Here is a 21,530-nt window from a genome sequence, read left to right on the forward strand (position 1 = left end):
ATGCAGCATTTCTAAAAAAGCAGAGTCAGGGATTGCCCTACAGGCAAGGCAGTGATTGCCTCTGAGTAGTCTATGAAACAGAATAAAGTGACAGTGATTTCAGCTGATCCACATAGGAAAGATGCTGAAGACCTTGACATTTCCTTGTGAGGAACCTCTGTGGTCTCTCCAGTTGCTGAAGATGCCTGGACAGGTACATACCAAAAGGGGTGTTGTACTCAATTATTGGCTTGATGAGGGAAGCATACAAGGATGTTATAACTTCTTTTTTTTGGAGGCAATGCCCTTACTTATGAGATGAGCAATATAGAATGCCTTTCTAACTGTTGAGGAGACATGGTTATCAAAGGTAAGGTTGCTGTCAACCTGTGCGCCCAGGTCTTTCACCACTGAGTGGTACTTAGAGTGTTTCTATCGATGTGGTAGTTAGCAGGAACATCTTCTTTTCTGGAAGGGATGATGACACATTTTTTTATGCATTGAGTTTAAACCTGTGACTTCGCCACCAATCATTTGTTTGTGTGAGACTCTCTTGTAGGACGCTGACATTGTTTGGAAATTCTATGACTGCTCCCAGTTTGCAGTCATCAGCAAACTTTTGTCAGCCACAGACCTTTCATATTTGCTTGTACTTTGAAGAAATAGATTCCAAACATTAAAGGTCTATGTACTGTCTCCTGTGGAACATCACTGGTTATGGGTCTTTTATTGGAGGTGGATTTTCTTATTTTTATTGCATGGGTTCTATCAGCGAGCCAGCTGGCAACCCATCTAATGATGTAAAGGTTGATATCTAGCTGAGTGAGTTTATCAATGATGAGTGGGGTATAGCTTCAAAAGCCTGGGCTAAGTCTAGGTAGGCTGTATTCACAGATTTCCCCTTGTCCAGGGCCTTGGTGACTGTCTGGAAGAAGTCCACCAGGTTTAACAGGCAAGATCTTCCTTTGAGAAATCCAAACTCAGTAGGGTTAAGTGTTTGGAGATTACCTATATCTTTGTTGATAAGTTCCATGGCCTTGCAGATAAGGCTAGTAAGGCTGATAGGTCTATAGTTCCCGGGGTCAGTGGAAGCACCACCTTTGTGCGAGGGGATAATGATGGACATCTTCTATTCAGCTGTAATGAAGCCGGTGCTTAGACTATGATTGAAAAGAATACCCAATGGTGTTGCTAATTCTTGTTGGAGCCCATGTAAGATGCAGCCAGGGATGTTATCAGGTCCCATAGATGCTTTTTTTTTGGCCTTGAAGAGGACATTTATGACCTGCTCTTTAGAGATACAAGGTAGGAGACAGGTGGTAGGGATGTCATTGTGTATGTGTGGCAGGGACAGGGGAGTGAAGTTTTTACAGAACCTGTTGGCTAACAGATTAGCTATGTCCACAGACTCAGTATATGTGGTGTCATTAACGACCAGTTTGGCGCAAATCTGGGCATTTCCTTTTACATTACGGATATAACTAAAGAATGTCTTATGATTGTCCTTAGTTGAGGAAGCTAATTTGGATTCATAATTTGCTTTGGAGGACTTCACAAAAAGTCTTATTTACTTGTTTAAGCTGAGGGGGGAGTGTTTACAGTTTAGGGCCCACTCTCTCTTACTCTTAGACAGAAATTTCTTCCTCTTATTGTAAAGCTTGTGAATGGCAGGTGTCCACTAGGCAGGTTTGCTTTTCCTTGAGTTTGTTTTGGTCCTACCTGGTACGGCCAAGTCAATGCAGTTATACAGGTGTTTGTATAAAGCATTGGTGTAGAACTTGGCAATTCCATCTCAGGGGAGAGGTGCATTGAAGGTATTTATGTCATCTTGTAAGAGGTTATAATCTGCTTTGGAGAAGTTTTTTAGTCTAGTTGCTGCTGGGGGGTGGTCAGGTGTGATAGTTACCTTGAATGAGACTGATTTGTGGTGAGATCTCACCAGGGAAGACCTCATAGTGGGGAGTGCTACAGTGGCCCCCCCATATTGGTAAGCAACAAATCCAGAATGTTGGTGCCCCTTGTGAGGGTGTCAACCAGCTGGTCCAGGGCATTAGAGTTAACGAAGTTGAGGAATCTTTGGGCATATGAATTTGAGTACGAGTAATTTACCCAGGCAATGGATGGGTAGTTGAAGTCACCCAAAACCATGGTGTTCGGATGTATCTTGATAGAGTCAAGTAGATACAAATAGGTACAGTGGGTGTCCTGATTGATGGAAGGGATCCTGTAGCTGGCAATGACTTAAATAGGTGTCCTATCAACAGTTACTTGCACCTGAAGTATCTCCAGGGAATCACACTGTTTAACCAATCTGGAGGTGCTCACAGATTCTGCCTGATCCCAGCAGCACAAGATTTTTGAAGTTAGGTAGTAGTAGTACTGGCATTAACTAACTCCTACTTTAGTTTCAAGATTAGCTTGATAGGATTCTGCCAGAAAAATGGAAAACATTTTTGATGTGTATCTCTCCAAAGTTACCCTAAGCAGTGCATTGATTACCCCCATATCTCTGCTTCTGACATCAAACAAACTACTCCTATAGTTTTCATGATTACAGTTAGTCTGCTTTGACAAACTCTTGTTTTCTTTGTCTTACTACTAACAGCTGTGTTGTGATAGAACACAGAAGGTAACACATGGAGCAGATTATCAGAGGTCCTGATGGGAGGTTGACCAATGTTCAGATTGATGGAAATGTATGGCTGGATAGGTCACATGATGGTATTAACCAAGTCTTCCCTGGACAAAACTTTGAAGTCTAAGGAGAAACTGACCATTTGCAAATTGCTTTTCTTACCATGCACAATCCCTAGCAAAGTGTACTAGTGTATGCATTGAGCCGGTGATTCCTTCATGGCTATAATTTGTTAGTAAAGCTCTACAATGAAAATTAGGGATGTGTAACTAGGGAATAACAGCAGTGGTAGACCCCTTTAAGAATTAATATCTGCTGTTTGGAGTGCTGAATCTTCTGTTGATACACACACACACACACACACACACACACACACACACACACACACACACACACACACACGTGATCGTTAAGACCCTGTACATCCCCTCTTTAGTAAACTTCCAGATCTCTCCCTGAACAGTGAGGTCTGCATCACATCATCCCTTCAGGAAGTAAACATGTTCATAATTCTTCAGCAAAGATGCCACAGATGAATTGCAATGATCTGGAAATGTATTTTAACATGATAATTACTCTGAGTTATAAACATATTGACAAGGTGTACAATTGGGTAGTATATACAGGAAACATACTGTCATGCATTATCTATGCTTTGGAATTTTGTTGCTGTAGTAATATGTTTTGCATATGCTTGATAGTGATAGGACATATACTTCCATATTGCTATATACTGCAGATATAAAAATATGTGTGTGTGTGTGTGTGTATATATATATATATATATATATATATATATATATATATATATATATATGCACACACACACACACACACACACACACACACACACACACACACACACACACACACACATACACACACACACACACACACACACACACACACACATATGCATGTGTATGTGAGTGTATATATATATATATATATATATATATATATATATATATATATATATCTATATATATATCTATATATATATATATATATATATATATATATATATATAAAACATAGTTGCATATTTATATGCATCGCCATATAAATAAACAAACTTTCCAAGAAGATTGATACACACACTAAGGACTACAGTGATATGCTAATCCAAAAATTATTACACATTGCTACAAAAACACAAACCTATTCAAGCATAAAGGCTATAATTTTAGATATAAAATTCATGCTGTCAGGAAAAATCTTTTATCAGTCAACTGAAAAAAAATTGTAAGAGAGGTCACACTGTGATTCCTAAGATATACCACCGTGATTGTTCATAGAACCTGCTCAAGGAAGGAAACTGTTGAAATGGGTGATTTTTTTTTTTAAAGATTCCTCCCTTCCCTTTCATGTAGGGTAGCAAGAAATCAACTTACATTCAGCTTTCGCACAGATCAAGCTCGACGATGGGTATTTGAAGAACTTCAGCATTTGCCCAATGGCAAGACTGATGTCCTCGTTACTGGGGTAAAGACTAACAGAGGCAAAACGTAGATAGGGCAGCTTAGGCGTCTCTTCTGGGCCGACTTTCACATGTGGAATCTGCAGCAAAACAAAAATAAACAAATAAACAAACAAATAAATCAAATGAACATTTCAAGAAGTACAAGAAATCAAATTAAGTATTCCACTAGCTGGCTGTTTTGCACAGTTCTCTCTCATTGTTTCAGTGACAGATCCAATATACAACTGATATTTCGTACGTTTCTGGCTTTTCTCCCATTATGTATCATAACTGTTTTAATAGAGACTTATACAAAATATCTGATGGCTCCACATGATAATGCTGCCGTTGTGTCTCTTGTCATAAATGCCTGCTGTTAGAATAGAAACTGCCAAACTGTTCTTCCAAGTATAAAGTGAAGTTTTCTCTTAGAAAGGCAGTGAGACAAGTTGTGTGGATAATTCTACAAAGGCATATGGCCTAACATACACAGAAAACAGATGAAAGATAAAAATTAATGTTATACAATATGCTATAACTGAGTGAGATATGACACTATAAACACAGAAAGAAACAAATGTTTGCTGATGAAAGGATTCTGTCATTCCCACATATGTGTAAATTTATCACCACTTAATCCTTTCTGAGGTCATGGGGAGCCAAAAACTATCCCAGCAAGTAAAAGCATTTGGCAGCGAATCAGCACTGGGCTGGATGCCAGTGCCTTGTAGATATGCATGCCTACATGAACATAAACATACACAGACACCTACGGGCAACTTATACTACTGGTATGTCTTTGGGATGTGAGAAGAAAGTGGAGAAATTGGTGAAAACTCTCACAGTCAAAGAAGGGCATGTGACTCTATAAAATGCACTGTTCACATAGAAAATACATCAAAGAAGCACTGTGAGATGTCGTTGACTGCCACACTGTGCCATCCATATGTGTAAAGATGAATGATCATTCTTCTATCAAAAGACATGCTCTTTAATGAAGAATTCCAATGACCCTGTCTTACTACAGCACTGTATCTATAGATATCAGTTTAACAGAACCTATGGTCTAAGAACGATAGCTGTAAGTGGATAAAGCTTTTAAAACAGGGGTTCTTTCAATCAATATTATTGCTTCAGTGGCTATAAATCTTTAAAAAAATCTATTGAATACACAGAGCATAAATCCTGAATGCTGGTAAAATGATACACATCTCAAAAGGGTATCATCACAAGCAGGGTCATGCTGCTCCCTTACAAAAAAAAAGAAAAAAAGTCAGCTTGTTATTAGTTATTATGTACCCCAGATCTAGCACCAAGTAAGTCAATGCACCATTTTAGAAGAAGCAAGTTTAGAAAACAACTTCAACATTTTTGTTTGAGTACCATTTCACTAGCTGTTATGTTATAAGTCAAGACTTGCATTGTTGTGAAAATCCTTTGCTGCTACACTTAAATCAATGATCACTCTTTAACTTCGAGTACAGAAAATGAGATTATGAAATTCTGAATAAATTGTTTTAGATTAATATTTTCCCCAAACACAGTTCAGTGATATGCAGTTTGTGCACTCATAATAATACTATATTTTGAAATCAATATATTGTACAACAAAGTGCATATGCTTGAGGGGAAAACCTATATGGTAAGCACAGAACTTCATACACTGTGCAATAAAACACATGCAATAGATAGTGAAATTCACATGCTGTGTACTAAAAAGGATATGCCCTACATAAACCATGTGCTTTGTACAGTAAAATTAATACATTATTTAGAAAACACATAATCATATGAAATGATAATATACTGGGAATCATGTAATTATTTCGCTATGTATACACAAAACTCAGATTTCATAAGGACTGGCTACTGAAATCTGTATGCTTATTACTAAACCATACACAGTGAGGTACACACCCTACACACTGAAAAACCTTTGTATATCAAAAACTACTCTAAACCTACTTCATAATATAATTCATCACTACATATGGAATATTTCATTGAGTATACTTGTACTGAAATGTGTGCAATAAACTGAACAACTGAATATACTATATACTGAGATAATTATATATGATGTTAAAATGTGGCACTAAAAAGTAACTGCATAGGTGTGCAACCTCTGCTAAGCAGTGTTCAGATGACTTGTACCGTATAACACTGCTAGTGCATAAAATAGAACCCTATAGGACTGAAAGGCACACTTCAAAGATGTTTGGGCCACTATTGCAGTTAACTCCTGTACCTGACAACCTAAGCCACGGATATTAATGGCTGGATCTCAGCAGTTTTCCTTCTTTACATGTGTTCACATAAACACACTGATTGATGGATTTTTAACATTTTGTAAATTCAACACAAAAAATTATCTCAAAGTCATCATTTAAAATATAGCACTATGTTTTAGTTAGTTTAGATTTCTGCAGAAAATTGCCAAGGCCTGTTTCAGAAAGCAGTGCCATATAATTTGAAATATTCTTCACAAGTTTTAAGACACAGTTGACCTTAATAGTAACTGCATGAATGCTACCAGAATTTTACCAGAGGGGTAAGTAGAAAGACACTTAAGACACTTACGTCATGTATCACATTTAAAATATAGAATCAATTTTAGTTGTCTAAAGACACTACCATTTCTCAAGATCATTAGCTCAGGAATAATTTGGAAAAACGGGCCTGATCAGTGAACATTTGTTGATGTACGTTAAGCAATCTGTCAACGTCCAGACATACAGCTATGAATGATCTACCGAGATGTTTATATATAAAATTAGAAATGATCTGGCCATCAGAATGAATGAGAACTAGGAATTTGCCCAAGAAACTTCAAGACAGCCTGTCTTTTCTTTCTTTAACTTTGCTGAATTTAATTTATTGTCCTCAAATATAGAGATACTTTGTGATATAGGTTTCCATGCCTTTACCTAGTTCTTAATAATAATCATTTCATTTTTGTCCCACACAGCACTCTTCACCTTTATTTCCTGTTTAAATGCATGAGGTCATGACATGCTAGACATTTTGTGCATTTTTCATATATCCTAATGGCCTGTTTCAAAAGAAAAACAGCTGTTTATCTTCACCTATCCAAAAGTTATTTGGTTTCTCTTTTGCCTTTTGTTATAATGGAATGCTATTTTTTTCCTACTATCTTGTCCTGAATTTAATTTAGTTGTACTATTATGCCAGTTTTCATTTTTTCCTATTATCCGGTCCTGATTTTAATTTAGTTGTATTACTATGCCAGTTTTCATCTCTAACAGTTAAAAAACTGCCTTCTTTCATGTTTTCCTGTCTCAGGTGTTACTTATTTCAGGTGCTTTACTCGTGTAAGTTCCTACTTGTTTTTCTGGTCACTGGGTAAGCACTCTAACTCTTCCCTAAATTGTATTTTCACTTGTTAAGTCTTCTTTTATGCTATAATGTACAGCGCAGATTTTAGTTCTTTTAATTACATTTTGCGCCCTTTGTTCGTGGTCCTTCTTTTCCGTTACAAGTATACTGCTTATATTTTCAGACCTATTACTGCTCTTCCACACCATGGGCAGTGAGCTGCTATAATCTAACTATTCTTTCTGGAGACAGAAAATGACTATGCTGTTGTTTTATTATTTACTACAATTTTCACAGTGGCACCAGATAACAAAGTTTACTTTTGGTTGAACTGTTCTTGTGTCCCTTTGCTCCAGATGGGTCATATCATCAGCTTGCATTATTCCCCACCTTGATATTACCAGTAACACCTGGTCATGGGCTGTTGTAACGTGGGCTTGTTTGTATTTTGGTCAATTTACATTATTACCAACACCTATACTATCTGTTGCACTCTGGTGAGTTGCAGTGTAAGAACTGCAGTAACTTACTTGGCCCTAAGTGCCTTTATATATATATATATATATATATATATATATATATATATATATATATATATATATATACATACATACAGATTTTATATATATATATATATATATATATATATATATATACAGATTTTATATATATATATATATATATATATATATATATATACAGATTCTCTCATATTAAAGCTTGACATGCCTCTCTCGCTCTGGTTGGTACACTCTTATCGCTCTGCCACCATCCTATGTATTGATGACTCTACTGATTACCTGTTAAGAGGGTGTGTGGGGTAGCTGTGAACTCTCTTTGGCCACAGCCCAGGCCAAAAGATGAGAAAGTTACAGTAAATTTAAAATGGATTTTGCAAACTGAAATGCCTGAGTATAATAAACAATAAAAAAACAATCTGTGAAGAGATAAGCAATATGCAACAATTCTAATTACATTTCAAAGTGTTTTAAAATAAGTAGCAAGGAAAAATAATAATACTAAAGATACACATATTAAGGGAATAGTATATGGTAAGTTAGAGAAAAATTGTACAGATGAGGTTGGTTGAGGCTGATAACAAAAAAGAAATAATAATTAAATAATCAGAAATTATAGCAAAATGGTTTAATGGGGAGATTTGAAGCAATTACTTTGACAGGATTCCATTAAGTGTGACAGAAGTACCTTTCTGATTAAGGAAAGAGTAGGCAGGTTTCTAATATTATCAGGTTTAGAATTGCCTAAGGTAGGGCTGCTTTATGACAGGCTCTCAGCTGCTGCTAGTGGAGGAGGGTTTGAAGTAATGTATTTGTTCTAGAATGCTGTGTTTTCAAGATATGATATGAGAGCCCAGAGAAGCTCAGTACATAGCTGTAAAGATCAGTACAAGATACTCAACTAGTAACCTTGTGTGGCTGTCCAACAAATAAAACTGATAATCCCAAAACTGGAAAGCCATCGAACCGAAAAGCACTCAATAGCAAAACCTCTTGTCCAAAAACGAACAGTGACACCGTCAACCATGCATGGTTGACGGTGTCACTGTTCGTTTTTGGACAAGAGGTTTTGCTATTGAGTGCTTTTCGGCTCAACGGCTTTCCAGTTTTGGGATTATCAGTACAAGATAGGCAGAAAGGAGCTTGACTAGGCATTTTATTGTTATTGTTATTATCAAGATATCCGTCTACATCTGCTTAACCACAGATCATTACAAGTTTTGCAGGGTGGCAGCAAAATTCTTTCTAGTAGAATTGTTATCTAAAGGCACTTAGGTTCATAGGTTCATAGGTTCATACTAGGCTATCTGCCCTAGGGCATTTATAAGCCTAGCCAGAATGTGTTTGGCTTTCGCCACCCATTTTAAATTTATTTTGCTATGCCCTTTTTTGAGGTTAGTATACTGTGCCTCTGTCTAACAGTGACACAGAAGTGATACCCAGGGTAACCCTACGATCTCCCATCCACTCATCAAGATTCCTCTTGAAGAGAGTCAATGAGGGACTCTGCCTAACCTGGACTGGGATTTTATTCCAGAGTGAAGGGAGCCTCTGGGTTATGAATCTGTCCCTCCAGCATGTCCTATTTATTTCAGTGCTGAGGTTCAAGTCTCTCGAGCGCATAGCTCGATGGGATTTGGATTTTCTGAGGCCCAGCATGTCCATTAATTCTGGGTTGGACATGGCTTTATACGTCAGGCACAGATCGCCTCTGAACAAGCGGTATGCCACTGAGTAGAGCTGGAGTTTCTTTAACCGGGCAGCATATGGCATCTGTTTGAGCCCTTTGATCCTCTTGGTGAGGTACTTTTGGGGTCTTTCCAGTTGCTGCAGGTGTCTGGTAAGGTACATCCCAAAAGGGGCATTGTATTCAATTATGGGCCTGATGAGGGATGAGTAAAGAGGCACGATGACGTCCCCTGATCTAGATGTGAATCCCTTCATGATTAGGTGGTCTATATAAAATGTTTTTCTAACCACTTTGGCCACGTGGTTGTCAAATGAGAGATTGCTATCAACTTGGGTCCCCAGGTCCCTAATTACTTCTTCTGTACTTAATGGATTACCACCTATGTTGTAATTTGTGGGCACTTTGTTTTTGCCATAGGGGATGACTATACACTTTTTGGCATTTAGCTTGAGGCCATGGCTCTGGCACCAGTTGTCTGTTTCTATGAGGCCCTTTTGGAGGATGCTTGTGTCGGCTGGAGAGTCGATTATGGTGCCCAGTTTGCAGTCATCTGCGAACTTGGTCAGCCACAGTCCTTCCGTGTTGGCCTGTACCTCCGAGAAATATATACCGAACAAGAGAGGTCCCAGGACTGAGCCTTGTGGGAGATCACTTGTAACTGGTTTGGAGTCTGACATGGCTCCAGCAATTCTAACCATGTGGGTTCTGTCCTTGAGCCAATTTGCAATCCATCTAGTGACATAGGGGTTTATATTTAAGCTGGTAAGCTTATCTATAATGCCCGAGTGGGGTATTGTATCGAAGGCTTTTGCGAGGTCCAGGTAGGCTGTGTGGAACACCTTCCCCTCGTCAATGGCCTTGGTGACTCTTTCAAAGAAATCAACCAGGTTTAAGAGGCAGGATCTGCCCTTAACAAAGCCGAACTGGGTAGGATCCAGTGTTTGTAGGTCCCCAGTATCTTTATTTATGAGGTCCATGATGATCCTTTCCATAGCTTTGCAGACCAAGCTAGTCAGGCTTATGGGGCGATAGTTTCCAGGATCTGTTGAGGCACCACCTTTATGGAGAGGGACCACTGTTGCTGTACTCCACTCTTTGGTTACATATCCTGTAGTAAGGCTGAGATTGGACAGTAGTTTTATGTTTGGGTTTAGCTCTTCTTGGAGTTCATGTAGGATGCAGCCCGGGCCACCGTCTGGTCACATTGATGCTGTGTTTTTTGCTTTGGAGAGGGCAGCTCTTACCTGAGCATCTGAGATGTCAGGGGGGCAGCACTCTGCTGGGATAGATATTTGCCCTTTCCCCACCTGGGGAGGGGGGGAGAAGTTTGCCCTGAACCTGTCAGCTAGGATGTTGGCAATGTCTGTGGATTTGGTGTCATTTTGGACTAATTCTGAGCATATCTGGGAATTACCACCCAGGTTCCTAACATAACTAAAGAAAGCCTTGTGATTATCCTTAGTGTCCTGTGCAATTTTTCTCTCGAAGCTGGCCTTAGAAAATTTTATGTGTGCCCGTAGTTTTTGCTAATACTGATCAGTGATGCCTTCCCTTTTTGGGATTTTGCTCTATCATTTAGTAGCTTCCTCCTTCTATTGTATAGTTTGTTTATGGCTGGGGTCTACCAGACAGGACGTCTGCCTTTGGAGGATTGGGTCTTGGTTTTATTTGGGATCGCATGATCCATGCATTCCTGAAGGTGTTCATAGAATGCGTTTATAAAGGATTCTGCGGTCTGGGCCGTATTTTCCACATGCCCGGGGGCTTTGAAGGATTCCACCTCAGTTTTGAGGAGTGTGAAATTTGCTTTAGTGAAGTTTTTCACTGTGGTTTTCTGGGCAGGGGTGGGATCGGGATGTGAATATCCAGTGAGATTAGTTTATGGTCTGATCTTACCAGTGAGGGATACACTTCTGGTCTGGAGCATAGAGTCCCCATGTTGGTGATGATCAGGTCCAGTATGTTTTCCCCTCTTGTGGGAGTGGTAACAAGTTGTTCCATAGCATTTGAGTTTATAAATTCTAGGAACCTTTAGGCTAGGGTGTTGGAGCTAGAGTAATGCTCCCAGTCTATGTTTGGGTAGTTGAAGTCGCCCAATATAATGGTGTTTGGAGAGACCTTCATATTTTCCAGTGTTCTCAGGAAGGCTGAGTGGGGTTCCTGGGTTTGGGAGGGTGGTCTGTAGCAGGCTATAAACTGGAAGGCAGTTTTACCCACTGTTAGTTGCACATGGATAGTCTCTGATGCTTCGTGCTTTGCCACCAACCAGGAGGTGTGGGTATCTTTGATGAATATCGATACTCCCCCTCCTTTCGTGGTTCGGTCCAAGTTTTGGGGCCAAAAAGCATGGTATGAGGTATAACCTGGTAGTGCTGGGGTGCTCTCGGGAGCCCTGAACCAGGTTTCTGTTACTGCACAGATATCGATGTTCTCCATGCTAAGGAGAGTTTCGAGTGCGTGCATCTTGAGGTTTAGACTTCTGGCGTTGAGTAGCATTACTCTTAGTTTCTTATCCCTTGTGATACCTATGGAGGTGGGTTTGTCTTTTGAGCATTGCCTAAAAAAGGCACTATTGGGGTAGCAAGAGCCTTTGCCAATATCCAAAAGCTCAGGGGTGACAGGTGCAAGCCGTCCCTAGCGAAGCATCGTGGCTTGTCGAGCATATCATACCAAGCTGACAGGCATTGGATCCCCGTTGAATGACACCAGTACTTAAGCCAATTGTTGAAATTGATCATCTTGTCTTCATACTGTGGCATCATTCTTGGTGAGGGTAAGATGCTACTCAAGGTCAGGGTCATACCGGCCTGGGCTACATGCTCAGAGAGCTCCTTTATGTCTCTTTTCATGTAGTCCAGGGAGGTACATCTCAGATCATTCACACCAGCATGGACAATGACTGAGTCATATTTGTACTTGCCTTGGAGTGACCTGAGTGCTTGTGTTATGTGGCGGATCCTAGCGCCCGACAGGCTGCTCACCATGACCCTCTCCTTGTCCAGCCTGGTGAGCGGGACGTCAGTGTGCCTGACGATAGAGTCACCTATTACAAGTGTATCAGGTGTGTTGTTTAGTCTTAAGGGCTGTGACTGTTCGGCACACTGGCTTTGTGAGATATGTGTTGCACGTGTTTTGTTTTGGGGTAGCGGCTGCTTGGGTGTCTGCTTTGGAGGTCTCTACTGCTTCGGCAGATCTTTATTTAGAGCCTCCGAGTATGTTTTTGTGTGATTATGTGTTTGGTTTGCTGTCGTGGTAGGTCTATGTGAGACTGGAATTGTAGTGAATGTGGTTTCCTTCTCCTCCTAACTGGTTATGCCAGTACTGAGTTGAGAGAGCTTAGCCTCCAGTTTGGCTATATGGTTGCATCTCTCACATGTGTTGGAATTTGTTGGGAGGAGGAGAGGGTTGTCTGTGTACATGAGGCAGTTGTAACATTGCCTCAAGATTCCCAGATTCACCAGCTGGACCGGAGAGGAGATTGACAACTCACCTTTGGACATGCTAGAATAATATTGGGAATTCCTTAATAATTGAAAACCAGGGCCAGTGGGGAGTGAGGGTGTAGTGCTTTTAATTTTTAGTGCTGACTTATATAATTGCTTTAGTGAGCAAGTGTCAGGTAACTTAAGTGCAATGTGTTACAGGTAACTTAAATGCAAAATGACAAACAGTAACTTTCTTTCAAGTGAAACAAGGAAATAAGTACAGTAAGCAATGCAGATATCACTAGTGATCCACAGAAGCACTGAGAAGCCGCGTATTAGGTGGAATTAGCGTTCCAGGGAAATAACAAGCAAACAAACAACAAGCATATAAACAAAGCTAGATTCAGCAGGCCTGGATCTAGTCTATGCTATAGCAAACAAGGTGTACCAATTTCAGTAAGATACAGTTCAAATATTCAGGCACTATAAACCTTTAACCAGAAATTCCCAGCTCAGAAGGGCAGAGTCCAGCCTCTTCTCCCACAAGAGTGCAGACCACAAACCTTCTTAATGTAAAATAACTGGCCTGAAGCCCAAGTGCTTAAACCAGAACTAATACACTTTAAGAATAACAGGCACTGGGCTCTCAATCAGCAGTTCCCAACTTAGAAGGATGAAAGCTACCTGTCCTGCCACCACAGTGCATGCCACAAACCTTTCTAATGTATAACAACTGGTCTGAAGCCCAAGTGCTTAATCCAAAAGACTTAGAATGATAGCTACACTTTAATCAAGTTACTACCAAGCAGTAATAAATACAATTGAATACTTTAGAGAATGCCTGGATTAGTGCTCAAGTTACACAAACAAAGCTAGATCCAGCAGGCCCGAATCCAGTCTATGCCACAGCAAACAAGGCGCACCAACTTCAGTAAGAAGCAGTTCAGATATGCATGCACTATAAGCCTTTAACCAGAAATTCCCAGCTCAGAAGGGCAGAGTCCAGGCTCTCCTCCCACAAGAGTGCAGACCACGAACCCTCTGAATGTAAAATAACTGGCCTGAAAGCCCAAGTGCTTAAACCAGAATTAATACACTTTTAGAATAACAGACACTTAGCCCTCAAATCAGCAGTTCCCAACCTAGAAGGATGTAAGCTACCTGTTCTGCCACTACAGTGCAGACCACAAATCCTCTCAGTGCAAAACAACTGGTCCGAAGCCCAAGTGTTTAAACCAAAAGGCTTAGAATGAGTTACACCAAGCAGTAATAAATACAATTGAGTACTTTTAAGATGATGCAAAAGTAAAAAAAAGTAGGTAGAAACACAAGTACAGTAAAAGTGCTGAGATCAAAGAAACAGATTTGAGTGCTGAAACTAGAAAACTGGCTAGTTATAAGAAAAAAAAAAACTAAGCTAGAAGTATTCCCTCCAACACAGAAGGGCTTGGGGGCTCAGAAGCTAGTCTATACCACTTAACAGGAAAGGCCGGAAACGAGCTTAAATTTTTCTTTTTTTTCTTTTTCCCAGATGCTCTCTTTGTACACAGTAGGAGTGCCTGAAATCAGAATATGATCTCACTGCACTCAGTTGAGTGAGCAAATGAGATGGGCCCAGAAGGAGTATCCAAACACAAATTTCAAATTATCCTTTCTGCAAACCTTAGAAATTTGAGTCCTTTATGGCAGAACTCCATGCAAATCTTAGAAATCTAAATCCTTTATGGCAAAGTTCCAAGTGTTCTTTTGCAAGAAAGACAGATTAATATTTGACAGTTCCAGTGTTCGCTGGCTGGGTTCTTTAATTAGACATCTTAAAAATGTATAAGAAGAATGGGGACTGATACAGGTTATTTAAGGTGTCATGACCTCTGCATCAAGGCAGAAAATATTTCTTATATTTTTTGGAAGGCCTGCTAGGGCTGCCCAACATATAGTGTTTACATATGTCCTCAAGAATTACTATCTTAATTTTTCAGCCTAGTATGGAAAGTCGCATAAACTCCCTTTTCCCAAAATAATCTATAGCCTTTGGCCTTATATTGAAGCCATCCCTCAGGAAGAGCTGGAAAATATGTCACCAAGGAGCTTTTGGATAGTTAAATTTCATTCTTGTGGTTTTCCTGAATACCTAGTTCCATTGTAAAAGAAGGTATATAAAAAAGGTCTATCTCAGGTGGCTTTCTATCTTTTGAAATAAAATAAAATGTGGGATGCAGCTAAATTATGGCAGTAAGGTAGGATAAAAGACTCTTCAAAGGCCCTTGTTGCTTTTGTTTATCCCAGAACTCATGTAGGAGAGAACTGGAATGGAGACGGACTTGGGATATTCAGAACAGGCAGAATTATCTAATTGGGAATCTCATAATTTATGTAGGAGAAGCCAATGTGTTGGGGATATTTTGCACAACTAGATGGTATTAACATCCTGGCTCCGTGTGGCCCCTCTGTACCACTGAATAAGTTAAGAAGCTATTTACATAGTTTGGTAAGGATTGTTCTCATGAGCTAATGGAGTCTGCTGTCACTGACTCAACTGCCTGGTATGCAGATTAGAATAAAACACATTGGAAATCTCCTTGCATTCCTGCCTGATCCCAGCAGCACAAGATTTCTGAAGTTAGGTAGTAGTAGTACTGGCATTAACTAACTCCTACTTTAGTTTCAAGATTAGCTTGATAGGATTCTGCCAGAAAAATGGAAAATATTTTTGATGTGTATCTCTCCAAAAGTTACCCTAAGCAGTGCATTGATTGCCCCCATATCTCTGCTTCTGACATTAAACAAACTACTAGGGTAAGCAGTGAAACAGTAAATAAATGTGTACTTATTGAAGTACACTATCTTATCTGAGTGCCATGCTGCTTTCATACCAAAGTACAGAATGGATTACTGCTCTACTTTCCTTATAGGACGCTCTCATCCAGAACACAGCTAGCAGCTCTGACAATGGGACAGATTAAGACTTTTGATTCTGTTAACAACATGTATGTAAGCCTTGCTTAATAGTAGTTCTCTGTTGACTCAACACTGTTGGTAAGCTCAACCTTCTTTCTTACTTATTATTATTCTCTCCCTAGCTCCCAAGCCTTGCTTAACAGCACATCTCAGTACAGCTTCGGTGATTCAGAGCAGCTTCTAAAGTGCAACTAGTCTCCCAAGTCTTGCTTAACAGCACATCCACAGTATTACAGAAGTACACTGCAAATGGGCACCTCCCAGCACAGCTCCAGTGATTCAGAGCAGCTTCTAAAGTGCAACTAGTGCATGTCTCTACTCCTTTTGGAAATACTTATTTATCTGCCATAATTGGGGAGCTCACTGCTAGATGGGTGCTTAACTTTTCCATGCTAGTTTCTGCTTGCCCCTTACTGCATTACTCCTACTGTATCAATCCCTGCCCCCCCCCCCACTCACCTTTCATGGTTCACATGACCCACGGTCAGAGGTTTTAAAACACCAGGGTAACAGCTGGCCGCCATCTTTAATCGCCCCCTCCTGCTAGAGTGAGCATTCCAGCAGCGTGCTCCCAGTAAGATTTTTTTTTTGTTTAAGTTTCTGATTATGCTTTGCTCATTACATCACAACTGTACATGCATTACCTAACTACAAGCATTGCTTTTTATGTCATAACATGTTGTTATCTCAAGGCATAAATGCAATACTTCACTGTTTAGGATATTAGCGTTGTTCTTTCTGAGTAAAGCATTGCGTAGTTATCAGACTGTTAACTTCTACTGTATAACATTAGGATGTGTTGTGGCATTAAGAACTGATAACCTGGATGCTTTGTTAGCTTCTACTGTTTAACATTGAAATGTGTAGCAGAATTAGCGACTGATAACCTAGATGCTTTGTTAGTTTCTACTGTTTAACATTGAGATATAGCGGCATTAGCGACTGATAACTTACATGGACATATAACAATTTGAGCAGAAACAGTGGTTCTGCAATAGCCAAAGGCTTTGCATCTAAAACTATATCAGCCTATTGTACCGAAATAACTGTGCGGTATTAGGCAAAAAACACTGTAGGTCTTTAAAAGGATCGAACAGTGCGTATGGGTGTAGTACTAATTAAATTGGCTGAAAACTTTACAGTTTACAACTGTTTGAGTCGACTATACCAAAATAACTGTCCAGCAATTAACAAAATCAGCCGCGAGCGGAAAGGGTTGTAATAGTACCTGCAGTCCTGGATTTTAGCTCCAGTAGCTAATGCCTTCACAGCTTAATAACTGGGTTTTTGCTGGTTTTATTACCAAAATAACCATCCGGTAATTAACATAATCATCCACAAATGGAAAGGTTTGTAATAGTGACTGCAGTCCTGTTTTTTTAGCTCCATTAGCTAATACCTTCACAGCTTAATAACTGAGTTTTTGCAGGTGTTTAGCTCCAGTAGCTAATGCCTTCAAAGCTTAATAACAGTGTTTTTTGTTTTACGCATAAGCAACAATGCAGAGTTAGAAAAATAGCCGTGAGTGATAAAAGACTGTAATAATGTGTACGGCTTAGCCATTAAAGGATCCCTGCTCTTACATGTGTTACACTTTTGATAATCAACAGGAGATAAGTTTGTGTGATGTATGTTTTCACCACCTAACTGTCGCTAATTGTACAAACTACATGAAATGTCCATTCACTAAAAGTATTAGCCAAATAATTGTTTAAAAGTATATATCACTAAGGTCTAGTTCTAAAGTAGGAACAAGGTAAAACAATAAGATAGTGCAGTTCTCTGTTGACTCAACCCTGTTTGTAAGTTCAACCTTCTTTATTACTTAAGATTATTATTCTCTCCCTAGCTTCCAAGCCTTGCTTAACAGCACATCCACAGTATTACAGAAGTACACTGCTAACGAACACCTCCCAGCACATCTCCAGTGATAAAGATCAGATTCTAAAGTGCAGCTAGTGTATGTATCTACTCCTTTTGGAAATACTTATTTATCTGCCCTAATTGGGAAGCTCACTGCTAGGACACCTCAGTCTCTTGCCACTCTTCTTTCTTTCTACCCTACTCCTTCATCTTATAGTCTTTCTCTGTTAATTCCCTATAAGCTTCTCCCCTCCTCTCTGACCTACTCTCTCTGTTATATCTACCTTCAATACCATTACCTTACTTTTTATGTCTCTTCACTCCCAAGATATAGTGGCCATTCCTCTCACCTACCTACATTTAGTATCTTTAGAGATAGTTTATTTTGCTAGAGTCTCTAGGAGCAGTCCATTCCAGGGGTGGGTGCTACCGACTTCGTTCACCCCCTCGTTTCTCTCTGGGCTCACTCTGCTCCCCTACCCTACCCCCATTCCCACACACCCCCAGTTCAATTAGACTTATAGTTGCTTGCCACTCGCATCTTAACTCACACACCCACTCACCTTCAATCTCCCACTCAATCATACTACACCACACCATTGTTGCTAACCCCTTTGATACCTTCTCTACCATCTAGCTTTATAGCCCCTTCCCTACTACAACAGGAAGCATAATTAAGAGGATAGGAAATAAATAATATGCCTTTCCCACACCTACACTTAGCATGTTACATAATGACTATTTTTGTTCACCTCCTTTTCTCTATCTTCACTTCCTACCACACACAACTTCATCTCACAAATCCACCCCAGTGGCAAACAGATACCATACCCAATTCACTAAAACTAATTAATTTCCCAGTATATCTATGTGACCTTTCACCAACCCATCACTATCCCTACATAATTAATAAACTGCCAAGGAAAATAAACCCCTACTTATCCAAAAAACAAGGGAAAATACTACAAAAACTACTTAAATTCTACCTATATCTAACTCAAAAACTAACTTGTTGTGGAGACATACACCCTAACTCAGGGCCCAACTCTTCAATCCATACAAATCTAAACCAAACAAACTCTCTTTATAAAAGGGTGACCTTCTCTCTACTTCTCTTAAACATTAATATAGGAAGTATACTTAACAAAGTTCAGGACCTCCATGTCCTGTTGACTTTACATTAACCAGACTTAGCCATACTAACTGAAACTTGGCTGAGACCAGAACACCATGATAATGAGATTACTCCCCCTGGCTATAATATTATGTGGAAATATAGGACAGGGAGAAAAGGAGGAGGCATAGCCATACTGTTCAATAATCATCTTACAGTGGCACAGATTAGCTATAACTACCAGGAAGTAATTGATATAGAACGCATTCTTGCTAAATTAAAATTAAACTCTACCAAACATATAGTCATAGCAGGTGCCTACATCCCACCAGGAAATAACACTGCCACTATGGAAAACCTGCTACACTGGATGTCTACCTCCCATCCACAAGAGACCATTCTCTTAGGAGACTTTAACATTGACTGGTCTGACTGTACCAAATTTAATCCCTCTACACATATTAATCTTCATGGGTTCACCCAAATCATAGATAACCCCACAAGAGTCGATAAGAAATCCAAATGTTAATCCATCTTAGATTGGATATTTCTGTCTGACCCCCACCTTAGCACACCCATCAGTCTGCCTACCAGACAATTTGAGCAATCACCAACCAACCTACCTTATTAGACATAAATCCAACCATAGTAAACAACCCATCCTTAGAAGTGTCTACAATAAAACAAACTTCCAAGCCAAGGCCCTAAACAACAAACTAAAATACTGTAACTAGACTCCCCTAAAACACCTATCCCTAGATGAAGCATTAGTTACTTTAATACAACCTTTCTCTCAATCCTAAACCATCAAGCACCAGCCCGAACCATCAGAGTTAAGACAAACTATACCCATTGGTTAACAAAAGAGACTAAAACCATAATGAAGGTCAGAGACAGAGCCTGGGCTCAATATCATAAACTTAAAACCTCTACATCAAAACAAAACTATTTAGCACTACGGAAAAAGTCCAAACAACTTATATGACTCAATAAAATCAATTACTACAAAACCTTACAAGAGAAAAATACTCATAACCCCCAGAAATTCTGGGCTTCAATAAGAAAATTACTGCATCCAGGTAAAACCGGCACTCCCATACCCATACTCCCAACCAACAAAGAGGGCACCCCTACACAATTCAACAAATTATTTACAGAAACAATCCTAGCTCTATCTAACACCCTAAATAACACCCCAACCCTACTCCTACCCCAACTAACTCTACTACACAACAGACTCTTTCTAACTTTACCTTAACTCCAGTGCCTACCCAACTTATTACTAAACTCCTCAATAAGCTAAAACCTACCACATTAGCTGCTGACAAACTTCCTGCTGATTTCCTTCAACTAACAACTGAAACTGTATCCTATCCCATGTTTATCCTCATAAATAGATCCATAGCTGAATGCAAAGTACCTTACAAAAATATTTCATATTATTCCACTCCACAAAGGTGGCAACTCCCTTGAACTCACCAACTACTGCCCAATTGCAATTTTATCTCCTTTATCAAAAGTACTAGAAAGAGTAGTACATACACAACTAATGCAATACCTCCTAAAAATAACTTTGCATCTACATCTCAGCATGGCTTCCAACCCTCCCATAGTATTGCCACTGATCTACTCTCATATACCAACATAGTCAACACCCATCAAAACAACAGACTTTTCGTTTCCTCTATATTCTTAGACTTATCTAAAGCCTTTGATATGGTCAACCACACCCTGCTTCTCAAAACTCTATCTACCCTTAACATTAACTCCCTCACAATATCATGGTTCAACAGCTAGTTATCAGGCCGCCAACAAGCAGTTCTTTGGCAGGACCTGCTATCCTCCCTTCTACCAGTATCCATAGGAGTCCCTCAAGGTTCCATACTTGGTCCTTTACTGTTCTCTATATTTACAAATCAAATAGCTGCCACATCCCCCTCTGCTTCTATAGTACAATATACAGATGACACTACTATCATATGAGCCCCCCCCCAACCTTAAGCGAGCTTCAAACAATAACACAGCATAACTTTACTCTGGCTGAATCATGGTTTTCTAGCATTAAACTTATACTCAATCCAAAAAAAAACAAAACTACTTCTCCTCAGTCCTGGTAGAGCTCCTGCATTAAATACTGATTTCACCATAAACTCCAAGAATAACACCTCTGTAAACCCCAACAACTGACACAAAACTCCTAGGAGTAGTAATTGATAACAACCTAAAGTTTGACATACACATAGCCCAAACAATCAAAAAAGTGAACAAAAAGCTTGGTCTCCTGTATTGGGACAAGCAATTCATGACCGACTATACCAAAGCCACTATTGCTAGAACACACCTATTATCCACCCTACTATATGCCTCCCCTATCCTGACTAATCTTCGCCAAGGTGAACTAAACAAAATGGCATCCTGCTATAACAAGATTGCCAAGTTTGCTACAGGTGCCCCTAGTAGATCCCATCATTGCCTTTCCCTCAAACACCTGAGCTGGCTTGAGCTGCCCCAACTACTTCTTACTACTCAACTCTCTACAGCTCACAGACT

General features: G+C 39.6%; 1 protein-coding gene across 3 annotated transcripts in view; it reads right to left on the reverse strand.

The window, feature by feature from the left end:
- Nucleotides 1–21,530, reverse strand: part of GRIK5 (glutamate ionotropic receptor kainate type subunit 5) — a 3,838,183-nt gene that overhangs the window by 1,046,672 nt on the left and 2,769,981 nt on the right. For all 3 annotated transcript variants that reach the window (XM_044080789.1, XM_044080790.1, XM_044080791.1), the window contains one exon: nt 4,009–4,174. In XM_044080789.1, the coding sequence (XP_043936724.1) occupies nt 4,009–4,174 (166 nt within the window). The remainder of the gene's footprint in view (nt 1–4,008; nt 4,175–21,530) is intronic.

This window comes from Protopterus annectens, chromosome 8.part0 (assembly GCF_019279795.1).
Source record: "Protopterus annectens isolate FY-2018-M chromosome 8.part0, PAN1.0, whole genome shotgun sequence".
Classification (NCBI taxonomy): Eukaryota; Metazoa; Chordata; order Ceratodontiformes; family Protopteridae; genus Protopterus; species Protopterus annectens.